Source organism: Coenobita brevimanus, chromosome 70 (assembly GCF_032717465.1).
Source record: "Coenobita brevimanus isolate Jiangsu-jjx chromosome 70, ASM3271746v2, whole genome shotgun sequence".
Lineage (NCBI taxonomy): Eukaryota > Metazoa > Arthropoda > Malacostraca > Decapoda > Coenobitidae > Coenobita > Coenobita brevimanus.
In genome coordinates, this window is record NC_137023.1 from 3,264,687 (window position 1) to 3,283,460 (window position 18,774).

Below are 18,774 nucleotides of genomic sequence, written 5' to 3' on the forward strand. Positions count from 1 at the left end.
GATATAAACAATCATATAGACAGATGCGAATCATGTGCGAAACACAAAGGATACCCAATCACACCTGCACCGATGGGTAATTACCCTGTACCACATCAACCATGGGACGTTGTCGCTGTTGATTTACTCAAGATGCCATTATCATACAATAATAACCTATACTTATTCGTAGCAACGGATCATTTTTCCCGTTATGTCATTTTAGCTCCAATTAAAGATAAGACAGGAGAGACAGTAGCAAAGGCAATAACAGATAATGTAATATGTCGCTTTACTACCCCAAAGGTATTAATAAGTGATAATGGAGGAGAATTTAATTCTGAGATCTTACAAGAAATATGTAAACAATACAACATTAAAAAGGTTAACGTTTTGGCCTATCACCCAGCATCGAATGGGTTGGTAGAGAGACAAAATAAAAAGGTATTAGATGTGCTACGACACATTCTCAGTGAAAATTATGCAAGCTGGGATGATTGGATTCCCAGAGTAGAGGCTTCCATTAATGGGTCTATAAATAAATCCATTGGTGACACACCACATTTCATTATATATGGCACAGATAAAAAATTACCATATGAGCTCCTAGAAGGTGACAGCATGCCTATATACAATTACGATGATTACTCTAAACTCCGTTTACGTGAATTCCAGGACATTCACAAAAGAGTGCAAAAACAATTAACGATGTCCAAGGAAGAAATGACGGAGGCATTTAACAAGAAGGCAAAAGATTCACCTATCAGCTTAGGAGACATTGTTTACGGAGTCATTCATACGAGAGACAATAAATTATCCCCTAAATTTGAGGGCCCATACAGAGTAATTAACATAAAAGCAAACAAAGTTTTAATTAAGTCACTTTCAAGTGGCGAGGAAAAACAAGTTCATATTGACCATTTAAAACGAGTTTCAAGGGAATTATCACATAATTATTCAGCCTCGGATACAACCGAACAGGTGAACGTACCTCAAGAAACCAAGCAAGAACACAACAATGATTACAAAAAGAAATTAAGGTCATATACCAAACAATCGAACATAGGTGCAACTATTCCAATGAAATCTACAGTACATCATTTACGAGAATTAAATATCGATTTAAATTCCTTCTATAAATGAAATAACAACCAACCGTAACGCACATCATCACTATCATCAACCACAGCTTTATAGGAAATTAATAGATTTTTTTTTTCGGTAGGTTACGATGAAGGGACTTATGCTATGGATTCTCCTATACATAGTAAGAGTATATGCACACCTAGACCCCAAGCATATAGTACGACAAGGATGCCTCATAGCTCCAACGGCCACGACTACAATCGTCAAGGACGTCATGAGTACTGAAATAAGTCTAGATTACTTGTATGACTTACCTACTTATGTAGAAAGACTTGCGACGCCGATGCGAACTCTGGACTTCAAGATAGGGAATTATGTTTCACAATCACATATCACCAAGGAAGTGGATGAAATGGTGAAGTTAGCGAAATGGAAACTAGAACAGGCGAAGTCAACTATGCTCGTCATGATCCAAGATCTCCCATCTTATGGAACGGAGATGCTGAGCGACAGGAACAACATCACACGTACTCGCCAAAAGCGCGGTTTGTTCGATCTGGGCGGCGCAATTCTTGGGAACATCTTTGGATTGGCTACAGAGGATGACCTTAAAGAAATAAACAACAAATTTAATAAGATAGCTCAGGTACTAACATACCAGGATAAATTCATCACAGGACAGAACTCGGCAATGAAGACAATTGTGAAAAATCTGAAACAAGCAGAAAACGTAGCTCTCGAGAGTATAGATAAAATAAATGACTTAGAGGGCAACGTTACTCTTTTCCAGCACTTCTCCATCATCACATAACATATTGACACGATTCTACTACAATTAGAGAACACTAGAGATCATTTCAGGGCACTTATGCAAGGAATTTCGAATGCTGGTGATGGCAAGATCACGAATGACTTACTCCCAGTTCATGAGCTACGTCAGATAGTTAGTCAAGGCATACATAAACATAAATTGAAGCCATTGTTCCGCAGTAGGGAATTTATGCAATATTACCCATACTTAGAAGCAACACTAACACCAACATCAGTGATAGTTCATGTACCATTCATCACGGAAGACCTGTTCACAGTATACCAAATACACCCCTTCCCCTATAGAAACAACAACACTTTAGTCATCATCAACATCAACACAGACACCGAACTCATCATGGTCTCCAAGAGACGAGACACTGTCACTTTCGCAAGTGAGTCAACGATTGAGCGAAAGTGCCGCACATCCTTACATGCTGTTCATCTTTGTCCTGCGTACATTTTCACGTTTCAGCCTACTGATACGGTCCCTTGTGAAATGGCTATCATCAGCAATAACAATATTCATCATCATTGCAACTTCACTTTTGCTCCAGATAAACTTGTACACCATCAACGCATTGGACACTCGCAGTTTTTTTATTTCCCTCATAACACATCAGTTTACATAGTCTGTCCAGATATACCACCATCTCATACATCAGCCTCAGGATTATACATAGCACCAGACTACTGTGCGGTATTTACACCATCCATGTCTACTTTTTCCACCATCAATCACTACGCCATTATCAACCATACACACAAACATTTCCACCCACTGCCTGATATGAACTTAAACATGAGCACAAGTATTAAGCTGACTTCACCTAAGTTTGAAACTATGCAGCTGATCAATGAAACAATGAAGCCCTGGGAAGATTTGAGTTTGAGTATGTTCAACCCATATTATGTGTATAGCCAAGCACCTTCTGTCTTTATAATCATCTGCATTGTAGTTGCAGTATTGCTGTTGGCAATGCACAGAATGCATGCAAGAATTGCTAATTTGGAGTCATTGTTTAGTGGGGGGAGAGTTAACATCACAGTTAACCACCCTGAATGAAGTGTATATATTTTGTATATAGTATTAATTATATATATAAAAATAATAATAATAATAATAATAATAACACAAAGAAGAATGACCCATATATGACAGACCAGTACCATTATCTTTGAATGAAATATTAATAACTCTTACAATAATCTTAATTTTAAACTATTTTTATTCTTGCATGTATGCATTTCACTATAATATCCCAAGTACATACTGTATTACATTTAAATAATTTACTTTAATGCATTTATTCCAATATGTATACAACTTATTTAAAATGTAGTATTACTGAATAATAACTATTTACTATGAATAATATATGTATACAATATTCATACAATTATGTTACTTTACAATATTATGTATTTCACTTAATTAGCTTATAAGTTCATTATAATGTGTATGTAGTATGTATTAATATATTATAACTATTAAATGTCGATGGTACGCCATTTTCGCGCGGCCGAGCAAATATAGGACTACATAATAGATAGATAGATAAATAGATAGATAGAGAGACAGATAGAAGCAGGAAGTCAAATGATGAGAAGGTGTTGTGTCTGCGAGAATCTAGCAGCGCTAAACATGCTTACACGGAGGAAAGCTGACGACAGCGGCCAGTAAGGAGATGATGCAGTTAGCTGTCAGCAGTCCTCTCGTGAGAAAGATCTGTTGCCATGAGGAACATATGTGACACACCCCTACTACACCAGATTTTAGAAAAGAGAGTTTAGAAGGAGACAAGTGACCCTAGAGAGAGGTCGAGACGGAGATTAGCCTTAGAACAGAAAGAGAGAGCGATAGCGAGACAGGGAGGTAGCTACCCGGGACTTATACTGTTATACCTGTTAAATATTTCCAAGACAAATAAAAATAGTCCCATACTATTCTTTACCTCTCCCGTCACTACATGACATCTGGTGGGGAAACTACTACAAGATATAAAAGCCGCTCGACCACAAGTCTAAAATATACTTCTCTACAAGTAACTACAAAGTCTTTATGACAGGGGCCGGCACACCAACCACACTTATCAGAGGAAGCAGCACAATACCGGGATATATGACCAATACCCCAGCATTTGTAGCACCAAGGCAGTTCGTCTGTCATCCTTTTAAACTCACAGGATGGAAGGCAAGGAAGGAAGCTGAAGCTGAAAGCTGGTGGCGGTGGGTCTGGGAGGCTCCATACGACAACAAGCCGGTTGATGGGCGTGCCATGTTGATAGAAGCGACGCACAGTGTATATGCCATTAAGTTCCTTGGCCAGAGAAGGGTCTACATCAACAGGGTAGCGGGTGACGAGATACGTCGGGAACTTCCTCAGCCTCTCAACGGAGTCCTGAACATCAAGCTTCAAAGATAAGAAGTCACCTTTCGCAACACTTTCGATGATGTCGGGACGTTTACGTGAGATATAAACAAAACGGGAGGTGACAGCAGACATTTTCACCTCGGCCAACTCCCGATTGAGGCAGAAAGCCCTGGTGACGTCAGAGAGCCAGCGCAGCTTCGTTTCCACAGTTGGGTTCCCACAGAAGACAAGCTTGACATATTCAGCTCTGGGAGCAAATGCAGGAAGGACAATGGTGGCCAGAGGGGGTGAACAATGAGAGCCAGGGCCAGGGAATGAATTATCAGAAGCAGCTGGATGAGAAGTCTCGATGCGCCTGGATGCCTTGAGAGCAGGTGAGGACGAACCACTTGAATCCGAAGCCTGATCCATGGGTCGTTTGGTGGAGGTGGTAGGCGTAGCGGGAGGGGGGACTGCAACACTGGGCTGCCAAGAGGTGGGGCCAGGTTGCTGCGTGGCGAGTGCCACTGGGGGCGAGTGCTGGTCTGTTATGTCCTCGTCCTCACTGAGATAGAGGTCAGCCTCAATGTCAGCAAGGGAGGCAGGGCCAGAATAAGCCATGTTGCCACAGCAATGAAGTCAGGGAGTCAAGACGCAGCACCGGTGGGGGTACAGTGACGTGCACATGACGTCACCACACGTCACGCTCCCCCACCGCGCATGCGCAGCCGGGAGAAAATCTGACGAGAGGGGGTAGGCCGAGATATAATTTTCACGACTGCTACTAGTCTAAGGCTAAAGCCCCAAAGCCCCTTATGTCACCAAACAGACGACGGGTGCTTACTATTGCTCCGTGCCAAGGCTGGTAGACGGCAGATCACTGGAATGCCCAAAACTTTCAAGGAAAGGAGAGAGCTCTCAAGGTCTTGTTTATACCAACACAATATGGCGGACCGGGAGAGAGAGAGAGAGAGAGAGAGAGAGAGAAATTCAAATCCAAAAGTATCATAAATGCCTTTTCCTCGTTTTCGCCAGTTTCGACATAGCAGATATTTGGCTCACACAACCCATTCCATTCATAAAGCCAATCTGTTTGTCACTTCCAGCCATTAGATATAATTCTTACTGAATCTATGCTACTTACTCCAGATGAATCACCTTTTTTTTTTTTTTCCTATCGACCATTGAGGCCGGAGCCCCTGGTCATTAAGGCAAAATATATACATGTATATACATTTACATATATATATATATATATATATATATATATATATATATATATATATATATATATATATATATATATATATATACTGTATATATATATACACACATCCATGCATATGAACATACACACTTTCATGCACACGTACATATATATATATATATATATATATATATATATATATATATATATATATATATATATATATATATATATAATTTTTATTTTATTTTTATTATTATTTTATTCTTTTATTTTTTTTTAACCTTATATTACTTATAAACTAAAATGCCTAATGTAAAGACCCTAGAACTAATCACCTAACAGACAGATCGCTAACCTATACTAAATCCTAAGAGACAAATAACTAGACCTACACTAATGATAAAAAAGCCTGGACCAAGAGGTCACCATCGACTGCAGATATGTAATGCCTTTCTACATTACATACCTGCACTCATCACCTGGTGACTGTCAGTCGAGGCACAACCTAATATAAGAGACATCAATATATGAAAGGGAACCAGACGAGTCAGGAACATTTCCATATACGTCAGCTGTCGGCCCTAATTAGAATAACTTAAGCAAGATGGTATAATGTATTTACATAATTTGTACAAAAAGTGAAGAACCTCGGCCAGCAGACCACCATCGACTGCAAGTGCCCAATACCTTTCTATATTGCACACTTGCACTCATCAGCTGGTGACTGTCAGTCGAGGAACGGGGTTTAATGTAAGGGACATCTATATTAGAAATCGATCAGTGGGAGGAGGAACTATTTCAAATATGTCAACTGTCAACCCTAATTAATATTACAATATATACATATTTACCGTTGATAAAAACCATAACCACACAGTAAAAAAGTCACATCACTCTGATCAGTCCGGTCTCTCTCAAGAAAGCCATCAATTTATCAGTCATAACAATGTCCCCATCACCCAGGATGGTGGAAAGGGTGAAGGGGACGTCTGCTGCGCTGCAGTAATTTATAAGTGAAGCACGTTCACGAATAAATCGCCGACAGCGCAGGATGATATGACTGATAGATAACACCGCATCACAGATGTCACAGTGCGGTGGGAAGCGTCTTTCCATATAAGGTTTCATATGTGTTAAAACGGTGGCATTAAGCCGTAATCGTGCCAACACTTTTTCTTCCAGGCGACTGGGGCGGTTGGTGGTGTCCCAGTCGCCCAGGTACGGCTTACAGGTTGGAATATTTAGTCTGGTCCACTGACCTTGCCACAGAAGATTTATTGATTTCTTTCCGAGAGAGAGACTCGACCGTAGATCACGAGGAACGTCCCAAGTCTCCTCGAGCTCTACAGCTGACTTTGCAAGTAAGTCAGCCTGCTCATTACCGTAGATACGACAATGACCAGGCACCCAGATCAGCGTGAATGACTTGTTGCATGAATGCAACTTATTAACGATGCGGCCCTGGATCTCGTGAGAGTCCGTAGTGCAAGATGCAATTGCCTGAAGGGCTGATTTTGAATCTGAAAATATGACAAATGAGTCATGCCTAGAATTGAGAGCATAGTCTATGGCTTTGTCAATAGCAAAAAGTTCTGAGGTAAACACAGATGTATGAGTCAGCAACCAATACCTGAGGGCACATTCAGTCGACCACACACTTGCACCCACACATTCACTCGACTTGGAGCCGTTGGTGTACAAGTGGTGGGACCCCAAGTGACGAATGATGATGTTACGAAACAAGTGGTGGACCTCCGCCTCCGGCGCCTTGGCCTTTGGTGCTGGGAGCCATGTAACATCAACAGTAAAGGCAGGTGGCTCCCAAGGCGATATATTTTTTAACACCAACTTGTCACAGTCACTGGGGTCCACACCAAGCTCCTGAGTCAGTAAGTGGAGGCGAACGGCAAGTGGCCGACGCACCCCCCGCAGAAGGTGGTGGTATTGACGCAGGGGGGTACAGGCCACATTGCCGATATTACTTTTCCTAAATGTCCTTATACTATAGGACAAGGCCAGGTGGTCACGGCGAATACGGAGGGGAGGCACATTCGCCTCCACTTCCATACGAGCCACACGGGTACACCAGACGGCTCCAAGACACATTCGCAAACATTTATTCTGTAGCACATCCAATCCTTTCAGCGTGGCATCGGATGCTGAGCCATACACCTGTGCGCCATAGTCTAGCTTTGATCGAATAAGGGACTTATACACCATTAATAAAGATTTTCTGTCGGCACCCCAGGTAGTACCCGCTAGGTACTTGAGGACATTTAACGGTTTATCACAACGAGCAAGCAAAGTATTAACGTGAAGTTTAAAATTCATTCTTCGATCAAAATGTATTCCTAAAAATTTTACAGAATTTTGAAAAGGTACCGCCTGATTATCCAAAGTTAAGCACAAATTAGGTACGTTACGATTAGTGAAGACTATAGCGGCACATTTACGGACGGAAAACTTAAATCCCCACTGCAAGGCCCATTGGTGGACGGAGTCAAGGGCTGTTTGAATCCACCCAGCCGAATTGTGCATTACAGGAAGAGTGCCATATTGTACAATCGTCAGCGTAGAGTGAGTATTTAAGATTCCTCGGGATGGGAGCTGATGACAGAATATCATTTATCATAATACTAAATAAAGTAGGACCAAGCACACTTCCCTGTGGCACCCCGTTTTCCTGGATAAATATATCCGATGTTACGTTATGGGGCAATTTGACAGAGAAAGTTCTGTCCCTTAAGAAATTTGAAATAAAAACAGGCAAATTTCCTCTTAAATCATAAGCATAGAGCTTCATTAGTATACCATGTCGCCAGGTCATGTCATAGGCTTTATGGATGTCCAAGAACACCCCTATCATGAATTCTTTATTGGCAAATGCCTCTGCAATACAATGCTCCAAATTCATTAAATGATCTAGTGAACTTCTGTATTTACGGAAGCCACATTGTTGATCATTTAACAAATCCTTCGACTCTAAAACAAAAAGAAGCCTATTGTTAACCATACGTTCCATGACCTTACATAGACAAGAAGTCAACACAATAGGACGAAATGAAGTGGGATTCATAAGACGACCAGCCTCTTTGGGTATCGGTATGACGTGCTTAAAGTGCCATGAGTTTGGGAACGTTCAAGACGCCCAAATCTCATTGTACAATGCTAACATCTTAATCAGGTTGTCCTGATTAAGATGCTGGATCATACCGTACGTGATGGTGTCTGGTCCAGGGCTGGTGTCTTTACAGGATTTAAGGGCAAGGAGCAGTTCATCTAGCATAAACTCCTGGTTGTACGAGGAGTCTACGTCTTCTGTGGCAAAGTCTAATATCTGTAGCTCAGCCTTGCGTTTATGATGTTGGAAATGCAGGTCATAATTGGCTGAGCTACTTACATGAGAAAAACTCCTGGCGAGGGTGTTAGCAATGTCCACGGGCTCGTCATAGGTGGTGTTATTCACCTGCAAGGTGGTGACAGGGAAGTATGGGCGTTTATTATTTAATAATCTTATAGTGGACCAGACTTTATGTAATGGTGTTGTACGAGTCACCGTGGACACAAAGGACCGCCAGGAGTCACGTTTAGCCCTTCTTATTATTCTCCTTGCCTCAGCCCGTGCCTGTTTGTATGCAATAAAATTTTCCTCAGTGGGCTGACTATCAAAAATCCTGTATCTCCTATTGCGTTTTCTTAATGTTTGTCGGCAATCCGGCGTCCACTAATGTGCTCTATGCTTCGCATGAATTGTAGAAGTCTTGGGAATAGCAGCCTCAGCTGCGTGTAATATGGAAGTAGTTATATTTTCGACCTTAACATTTATGGTCTCCCCAGATATATCTAAATTGGCGATCCTTGAGAAAGATCCCCAATCTGCTTTCTTATAGTTAAATTTTGGAGTTGGAGGGTCTGAAATGATGTCGCGTGTATAAGAAAGACAGATGGGTAAATGATCACTTCCCAAGAAGTCGTCATAAGGGCCCCATGAGAGATCTTGATGTATACCAGGGGAGGCCAAAGATAAGTCAATGGCCGAAAAGTTACCAGTACGATCATCTACACGAGTTGCTCTACCATCGTTCAGAAGACAGAGGTTGGACTGTAGTATTAGGTCGGCTACTTGCTCCCCACGACCATCAATCCTCAAGCTACCCCATTGATAGTGATGGGCGTTAAAATCGCCCAACACTAACTTATTCCCAGGGAGATGTTCCACTAGTGAATTTAAAGCATCACTATCAATGGGGCCATGTGGAGGACAGTACAGAGAGCAAATAGACAGATACGTGTTATTAAATTTTACTCTGCACGCGACCACTTCCAGAGTAGAATTTAGAATCACTTCCGTTTGTGGGTGTGATTTGTGGGTGTAAATGGCAACTCCGTGACCTTCATATCTTCTATACGAGTGGTAGTGTCTGAACTGTGGAGGATCAGGATGATCCTCCAGGCGCGTCTCCTGTAAACAAACAACATCTGGCCTGTGTAGTGAAAGCAAGATAGCTATATTATGTAACTTATTCCCAATACCTCTACAATTCCACTGTAGTATAGTGAATGCGGCGGTTTAAGATTTTCGAGGGTGGCCAGTGTGCTTAGTTTTTTTATGCCCCCCGTGTCCAGGCGAGTGGCTACCGGGGGACTGTTCCCGGTTCTTGTTCATGGAGACTTCCATATTTTCATCAATGATAAGGCTCCCAGACTCCACCGAGGAAGAGCTATTCTTTCTCTCCCTCGCTGGACCAGGAGCAGGAAGGACATGAGGACGTGACTGCTTAGTGAGAGTGGTCAAATTAATTTTGTCAGACTTGTCAGGCTTCTGTTTTGGCCGCACTGACTGCGAAGGAGCAGCGGCAGCCTGAGAGTATGATGTAGCAACAGGGATGTCCGTAAGAGAGTTGAAACGTACAGGAGGCTTAGACTGAGAAGTAGGGCGTGGGGCATGAGGAGCGAATGTTAGGTCAGTCTGTGTCTCAACGGTGCACATCACGGGACGGGACACAACCGCCGATGCATAGGAGATATTAGGCTTGGGAGTTGCATGCAACTCCTTCACCTTCTTCCTTGCATTGTAAAAGGAAATGCCCTCAGTCGCTTTCACAGTACAGACCTCTTTCTCCTCCTTCCACTTGGGACAAACCCTCCAGGAAGTGGAGTGAGCATCTTTACAGTGAAAGCAGCACTCAGTCTCGGATGTACAGTTGTCAGCAGAGTGACCTACAGCCGCACACTTGCCACACACGATGTTGGAAGCCCGACAAGCCTTTTCATGATGTCCAGAGCTGACATTTTGAACAACGAAGGGGATTCGGGATGTACGGTCTTACATTTACAATTTCATATCCTACTTTGACATTTGTAGGTAGCAAAACTTTGCCAAAAGTGAGGATAACAGTGGCTGTCTTCGTCCTTACGCCTTCCTGATAACGAGTGATGAATCTGGCATCAATTACATCCTGCTGAGCAAGTTCCTGTATGATTTCTTCCTCACTCATCACCATGAGATCCCTGCAAGTGATAACACCCTTGCAGGAATTCATGGATGTTGGGATCTTGGCCTCGATATCATGGCAGTGAAACTTACGCAGCTTTAGCAAGTCTTTAACTTGAGAGGAGTTGAACGTCTTAACCAGGAGGTCTCCATTTCCAAGTTTTTTTACTTGTTCCACCTCTCCCGCACAGTGGTCAATCACCTTCTTGACAATGAAGGGATTGAGTCTGGACAGGGGAGTAGAACCTAGAGCATGAAGAGTTACGAAGGTCACGTTATTTACAGGGATGTCAAGCGGGGAACGAGTCTGGCGTCCGTCAGTCTGGGGCCGGTTAGTCACGGTAGGGATGTCGTCAGGGGAGGCAGTAGGGGGGTCCATCATAGCTACCACTTCCCCCGTGAAGGGGAAGTGGGAAGAGAGAGAAAAACGACCAAAGGGCAAAGTACCTGGGGAAGACCCACCTAGGCTGAGATTACCCTCTCAAACCACTCTCGGGAGGACGCGCCTGTGTGTGACTCACACCCCAGAGCGATCAGTGGGGGGTACACTCCAGAGGTGAGTAAGCAAAGGCAATCTCAGAAATTAGATATAGACACCTACTATATCTACTAAGGCCAGGGAGGAAAATTAGTTCTAGCTAACCTAACTTTATTGAAAAACGCCCTAGTGGCGAAAAAAGAAAAAGCTAACGCCGGTGAGGCAACCCTGCAGCTAGAGGAGAGATCAGCACACGTCCTTTCTCTCCGCAACCATCCATCAAAGTCCCATGAATCACCAGCAGGAGTTGACAGACATATACCACGGGGACTGCAAATACTAAAGCTAATTCAGTTCCTGAGGTACAATCAAAGACAAAAGTCGTGTCGTGGTTTTGTCCGAAGATTAATTGTAACACGTCAAACATTATGAAAGCTCTGCCTCAGTTACATATTCATGGTTGGCTAGCCTGTCTTTCTTTTAGCATCATATCTGCTGCTAATGGGCTGCCGGTGTGAACGAACCCCAGGAAATTCTGAAAGCCATAACATCCATTCGCGAGAGCTGCTGCCTCCGAGAGATGAAATGTGAACCATATTCGGTCAGGCGATTATTGCCTGGCAATTACATCTTACCACTAAACGTCAAGAATGGAGAGGGCAAACAACATGCACCCAATTACTAGGAAACTGAGAGAGGACATGGTACACCTTTATTCAGTGGGAGATAATCCGAAAAAATAGTGCAAATATTCGATGTCAGCAGGCATTTCTGGGAGGAAGACACAGCGGAGAGCGATCATCGTTTAGGTCCCCCTCGTGTAATCACACCCATAAAGGACCAGGAAATAATCACAGGGATGAAAGGTAGTAACTGCAAGCTGTCCTTATGCCGTAAAAGACGAAATGCACCCAGAATGAAGCTAACGAATACTTGTGCGTAGGCTTCGATTATGTGTTCGAACTCCAGCCTGTGGGAATCACATCACCACTCAAAGCAAAACATTCGATTAATATTATACAGTAACTCTATCCTTATGTGGAGAATAGTTTGGACAATTCTGTCTGATGACACTGACAGATAATGACAATCCCACCTTATAATCACCAACTTAAGAAGTTGAATTAATAATGAAGAAGTGATTTCCGGGCAAGTCTTTAGTTAATTTAATTGCAGTGTTGCTGACATGGCATTAAAAACATAGACGAAATAATGTTAACATACATATCAAGTACAAGTAGCGGTTAGGAAAAATACAATATATATCTTTCTTTCGCTTAGCTACAAAAAAAATTTCCTCGTATCCACAGGTTCGTCACCTGGAGGAAATGGCAAATCATATGAGTCTTACCAACCATCTGTCTGACACAAAGCAGAGCGGACCAAAACTTGAGCCATTCAGCAGATGTTTTCACCAAATTTCAGGACACGACTTTTGTCTTTGGTTGTACAACATGAACAAGAATCAGGAGGAATGGTTGCTGCATGGGGTGGCAGGGATTTAGAACTTTGAAAATCATTTTTTCACATGAAGAAATAGCTTCATTACTGAGATAATGTACACACGAGTTGTTTTGCCTGTTGATGCAACTTAAAACAGTGGCAGTCAGTAATAGAGCAGTATCCCACCACAGATCATGGAGCGTAATGAGCTAGCGACAGCACACCACTAAAACTGTAGTGTCCCTGCTTTAATGGAGCAATTCACTGAAGTAAGAACAGCAAACCACCAAAATCATAACATTCCTCTGTTGCCTGGGGGACAGAGTGAAGTTACCACCAAAGAGACTGGAAAAGGCGAGGTACTATATAACTGATTTAGCTCCTAGAGACTCAGTGGTGTACCCTACCTGAGAGGGATGGCAAGTGCAATGATCTGCTCCTCTGTCCAGTTAGCCTCGACCAGGGCTGGCACGCGGCACCAGTGATCCGGCGTGGCCCCCAGGAACTCATACGACATGAAGGCGAATGAGGTAAATAGGCATGCTGAAAGGAAACATGAGAAAGATTAGAAGGAGGAGGAGGAGGAGGAGGAGGCGGAGGAGGAGGAGGAGGAGGAGGCGGAGGAGGAGGAGGAGGAGGAGGACAAGAAGAAGGAGCAGGAGCAGGAGCAGGAGGAAGGAGAGGAAGAAGAAGAAGGAGAGGAATAGTGATGATAATAATAATAATAAGAAGAAGAAGAAGAAGAAGAAAAGGAAGAATTCGCCCACATCTGGTATGAGAGGCTATCCAGAGGGAAACATGCTGCAGGGAAACAGAAGGAAAAGAAGACAGGGGTGGGAAAAGGAAGAACAAATATAAGACAAGGAAGATGGTTCGATTTATTTGTCCAAAACTGGAAAGCAATGCTGGTTAGCGGGTCATTAAGCTGTCTACCAGAAGGAACACTGAAAATGCCGTATGTCTGCATTTTAGGTCGCATTTGTTTACATAGCTAGTTCATGAGTCTCCCAACGATTATATTGATTTTTCTTTTTTTTAGTATAAGCCGTTGGATGTATAACAAGTGCTTTGAATAATTCATTTTTATATTCCAATTTTTATTATTTATTTTTTGCTAATAAACCCTTACTGTTTTACATAATACTCTTTATTTGACAGACTATGTTACTGAACAAAGAGGAGACAGGCTACAATGAAGCGAGTAGAAGAAAGTTCCACATCATCTCTTCACTACAAAATATCTCCCCACTTAGCTGAACAAGATGCTTTGGTTGTGGCAACAGTAAAACCTAAAAGACTTTCTTGCGGTGAAATTGTTAAATCCAAACAATATTACAAAAAAACTGCAACTTTCAGTGTCCTTGTTACACACAGGCTACAGTTGCTTCACAAATTTCTTCTATTTTGCTTTCCAGTTTAATGAAAATGGGAAAATTTGAAAATAAATCCTGAATATAGTGAAGAGTGCCTGCAGTCTGAGAGGTAATCTTAGAAGTAGTCTAATATTTTAAACATCGACTACAAAATGGTCATTCAAAGTTTAAAGCCGTAAGCCACAAGGCATCATAGAGAGAGGAAAGAATTGGCTCCTATACACAGTTAAGAATGAATGCCCTGCACAATCCCTAATGGCTGCAACGGCAACCTTCCACTAAATATGGCATCATACACAGAAACTATGATGAAAGGCATTATTAAGGCCCCCCCCCCCAAATCACCGAAAAGTCGGCAAGTAGCTGTAAAGGCATACCGGGTAAATTCAGGGTCACCCTCAGTCTGAACCAAGGTTCTCTGGATGTGTGGGCGGCGACCTCAGTCATTGCAGCGCTGCAAACTTTCTTTTTCTTAAATCCAAAGCTTTTCATAGAATATGGGCAGTGCTGGTCATCTGATATCAAAATCCCAACAAAATCCCACACTGTAATGCTGGGTGGCAAGGACATTGAGGAAAAGACAATCACTATCAATTTGCCCAGTCTAACAATCGAACTCGGGTTATATAGCAACAAGCTGACTGTGCTTGCCAAAGCGCCACCTGTAGCAATAGTGAAAGCTGCCTACTTCCTCATCAAGAATGTTAAGTAAAATTTGTAAGTCTTGGCCAGGGATTCAAGTTGATGTTCCACCACCTCATGATCCCTACACTGACTGCTGCCTTTGACCACTAGATGCATGTTGCTGACGTGGAGAGACTGTCACTACCACTTATGTGTGTTTAGGAGTGCTGAGAGCCGTGAGACTAATCTACGATTGGCCAGAACACTGACCCATTGATTATAATGACAGCTCTAGAGATGGACACCTTACTGTGGTAGCAGATGCACCTGGATGAAGGACCTTCCCGGATGCACAATCATCCCACCAATTCCTCCCTCCCCCACTTGGTCGGAGGACATGACCAGATGCATAGACATCCCTCAGCTCCTCACACCTCACCAAAGATGGAGGATATACTGCAGGACCAGTAAGAAGCTATGCTTCTGTAAAAATAATCTTTCATTTTTTCTTATACAAAAGCTACCAATCTTTCTTATTCCTCCAAGTCGGAAACACTGAATCCTACCATATTTCATACAAATACACACGTCCTACATGCAACACGAACACTTCTTGAAGACTTTTCAGAGGCATCCAATGTAAAAAGAATGTGTGCAACAACTGCACTAATCTGCATACATACAAACATCAGAACTCATAGTGGATATGGAGCTGCAGCAACACAAAACTACAAAAGACTCACTTGCAGAAGCAAAAGAAAAATATTTTAAGATTTAATACCTAAGTAGCAATAGTAGATATACAGTATATATATATATATATATATATATATATATATATATATATATATATATATATATATATATATATATATATATATATATATATATATATGCAGAGACTTCACTTCACCGTGAAGATATGTATGCAAACTAACCGCAGGAGAAATGAAAGGAGCGACAGTGAGTACTTTCGTATATTACATCTTCAGACAGAGTGAGACAGAAACGTAAAGGGTAGAGGTCTTTTATGCACACCCGCAGCAGGTAGTGGCACACAGAACAATGGATGACCTGAATTTTTACCTGCGGCTTAACTTATGGTCACCTGCAGCAGGGTGTGGAACACAACAAAGGATGACCTGAAGGAGGGTAGGAAAGGGGAGTGGGAGGGAGGGGGAAGGGGGATGGGACGAGGGGAAGGGGAGAGGGGGGAGGGAGGAGGGGATAAATACTGCTGCTTAACTTAAGACCTAGAGGATTAATGCTAAGTGTGTCTCACACAGGTGTGACTACACCACCAGGAGATGACAGGGAACAATCACGTGTTAGTCTGGGGGATACTGCTTTAAAATTAATTCAGTTAACAATTTATCACACTTAAAATGACCATAGCTCATGTTTACATTCTTTTTATATGTGCCAGAAATTAGATTCAGGTCATCTTTTGTTGTGTTCCACTCCCTTCTGCAGGTGACCATAAGTTAAGCCGCAGGTAAAAATTCAGGTCATCCATTGTTCTGTGTGCCACTACCTGCTGCGGGTGTGCATAAAATACCTCTACCCTTTACGTTTCTGTCTCTCTTTCTGAAGATGTAATATATACGAAAGTACTCACTGTCGCTCCTTTCATTTCTACTGTGGTTAGTTTCATATATATATATATATATATATATATATATATATATATATATATATATCTCTATATATATATATATATATATATATATATATATATATTAAGCAATGAATGTTGCAGAAATTAGGAAGAAATGAGTCAAACTGGCTCCAAGCATGTCTATCCTGGGGACTCCGAACACACACACACACACACACACACACACACACACAGGCAGGCAAAAACATTATAGCTCCTCCTTCTAAAGGCGGGCGATAAAATATAATTGCATCTCAGCATGGAGCAGCTTGAGCTATCAACATGAAACCTGCAGGGGATCAAGATATGGCCAAAATCTTGGACAAGATCAAAAATGGGAACTCGAGGTCACGGTAAAGGTCACCAAAATGGCTGCCAAAGGTCAACTAGCTTTTATCGCCCGCCTTTAGCTGGGTCCGATGACGATCGGGTCTGACTTGTAATACGGCCAGATTCATGAGCAGCTTGAGCTATCAACATGTAACCTGCAGGGCATCAAGATATGGCCAAACTCTTGGACAAGATAAAAAAATGGGAACTCGGGGTCAAGGTAAAGGTCACCAAAGTGGCTGCCAAAGGTCAACTAGCTTTTATCGCCCGCCTTTAGCTGCATTATATCTCATGAACGGCTTGAGCTATCAACATGAAACCTTCAGGGTATCAAGATATGGTGTAAATCTTGGACTTAGCCAACCGCAAATTCTGGCGGCCGATTAGCATTCGGCCCCCGAATGCTTTTCTTTCATTAATTTAGAAAAGGAAGTGTGGGGCATAATGTACATGTAGTTTGGTTTTAAGAGTTGGAGATAACTGTGTAGTACAGTATGCTGGCCTACTCTCCGTGTTACTGAAACACTGAGAAAGTTCAGCAAAGGGGGATGGACAGAAGCTAGACCCGAGGACTAATGAATCTGGAGCACCAACTCTCCTTATATGTGGTGAGAGGTTTTGAATAGTCTCCCAATACCTCTCCACACCTAAGTTTTTCTCTAAGCATAAAACTGTCTGGAGGCAGGAATGAAAGGGTTACAACAATGGAATGATGTTTTCTTTTTACCAGAGCATACTTACAGTAGATGTGTGTGTGTGTGTGTGTGTGTGTGTGTGTGTGTGTGTGTGTGTGTGTGTGTGTGTGTGTGTGTGTGTGTGTGTGTGTGTGTGTGTGTGTGTGTGTGTGTGTGTGTAAGCAGTCTATGTCATTTTGTTTTAAGCATTTCTCTCGTAAACTACAAAGTATATAGTCATAAAATGTTTAACCACGATAAATGTGTGTACTGTATAGGCTATAAATGTAATCATACCTATACTCAATATAACGGCTTGGGTAAGTCCATCCTTTCTCCTGACCGTGCATCTACTTGTTCTTAAACTTTTTAATCCTTTGATTGCACAATTACCTTTTTTATCCCACCCCGTGGTGTGCAAAAAACGAAGGATTTTTTTTTTTTTTTTTAGTTTTTGTTTATTATAAACTTGAAGATAAACATCCAGGGCATCATCTGGCGAAAAGAAAAAAGTCTCTCCGTCTGCGTAGGGCCATGCGTAAGTTTACGTACGGGAGTAGTGAAAATATGGAAAAAAAAAAAAATCTTTGTTTTTGTTTATTATAAACTCGAAGATAAACATCCAGGGCATCATCTGGTGAAAAGAAAAAATCACTCTCTCTTCGTCTTTGCGTAGTGCCATGCGTAAGTTTGCGTAGGGGTCGAGTTGTTTACAATGATGCACGGCCAGCACAGCCAAAGATGTGGCTCGCAACGTAACGCTACCCAGCCAGAGCTGTGGCTTGCAATCCACTGGTTAACCGGTTATCCCCCTCCCCTTCCCCCTAACCCCCGTTCCTCCATCCTAGACATTACCGGGCTACCCTCCCTCCCCCCACCACCACAGTAGTCAGGGAGCATGACTCAAGTTGACAATATCGTACCCTGGCAACCTACTTGTCAACAGTGCGTCCGATTTCGCATCATAATTTATTATATACGAATCATATTATTACACACGAATATTATTATACATGAACATATATACGAATCACATGCGTATCATATTATACAAGAAATCAGAAGAGCTATTGATAGGTAGTGTTATGCTGTGTTTTTAAGGCGACTTCTCATCGTAAAAACACTAGCTACTGAAGCGGGGTCCTCTTTCTAGACCGAAAGTAAAGCACCAACAAAGGAACAGGACATAAAAACCAGGCAGTATACCTTATCACATCTATTACCTTAATTCTAACAGTAACAATACACGTAAAGTGATATTTG

General features: G+C 42.1%; 1 protein-coding gene across 1 annotated transcript in view; it reads right to left on the minus strand.

The window, feature by feature from the left end:
* Positions 1 to 13,370, minus strand: part of LOC145406339 (organic cation transporter protein-like) — a 92,200-nt gene extending 78,830 nt beyond the window's left edge. The window contains exons 1-2 of the mRNA XM_080277501.1: positions 13,261 to 13,370; positions 9,562 to 9,564 (exon numbers count right to left, since the gene is read on the minus strand). Coding sequence (XP_080133627.1) covers positions 9,562 to 9,564; positions 13,261 to 13,370 — 113 coding nt within the window. The remainder of the gene's footprint in view (positions 1 to 9,561; positions 9,565 to 13,260) is intronic.
* Positions 13,371 to 18,774: the final 5,404 nt, after the last annotated feature.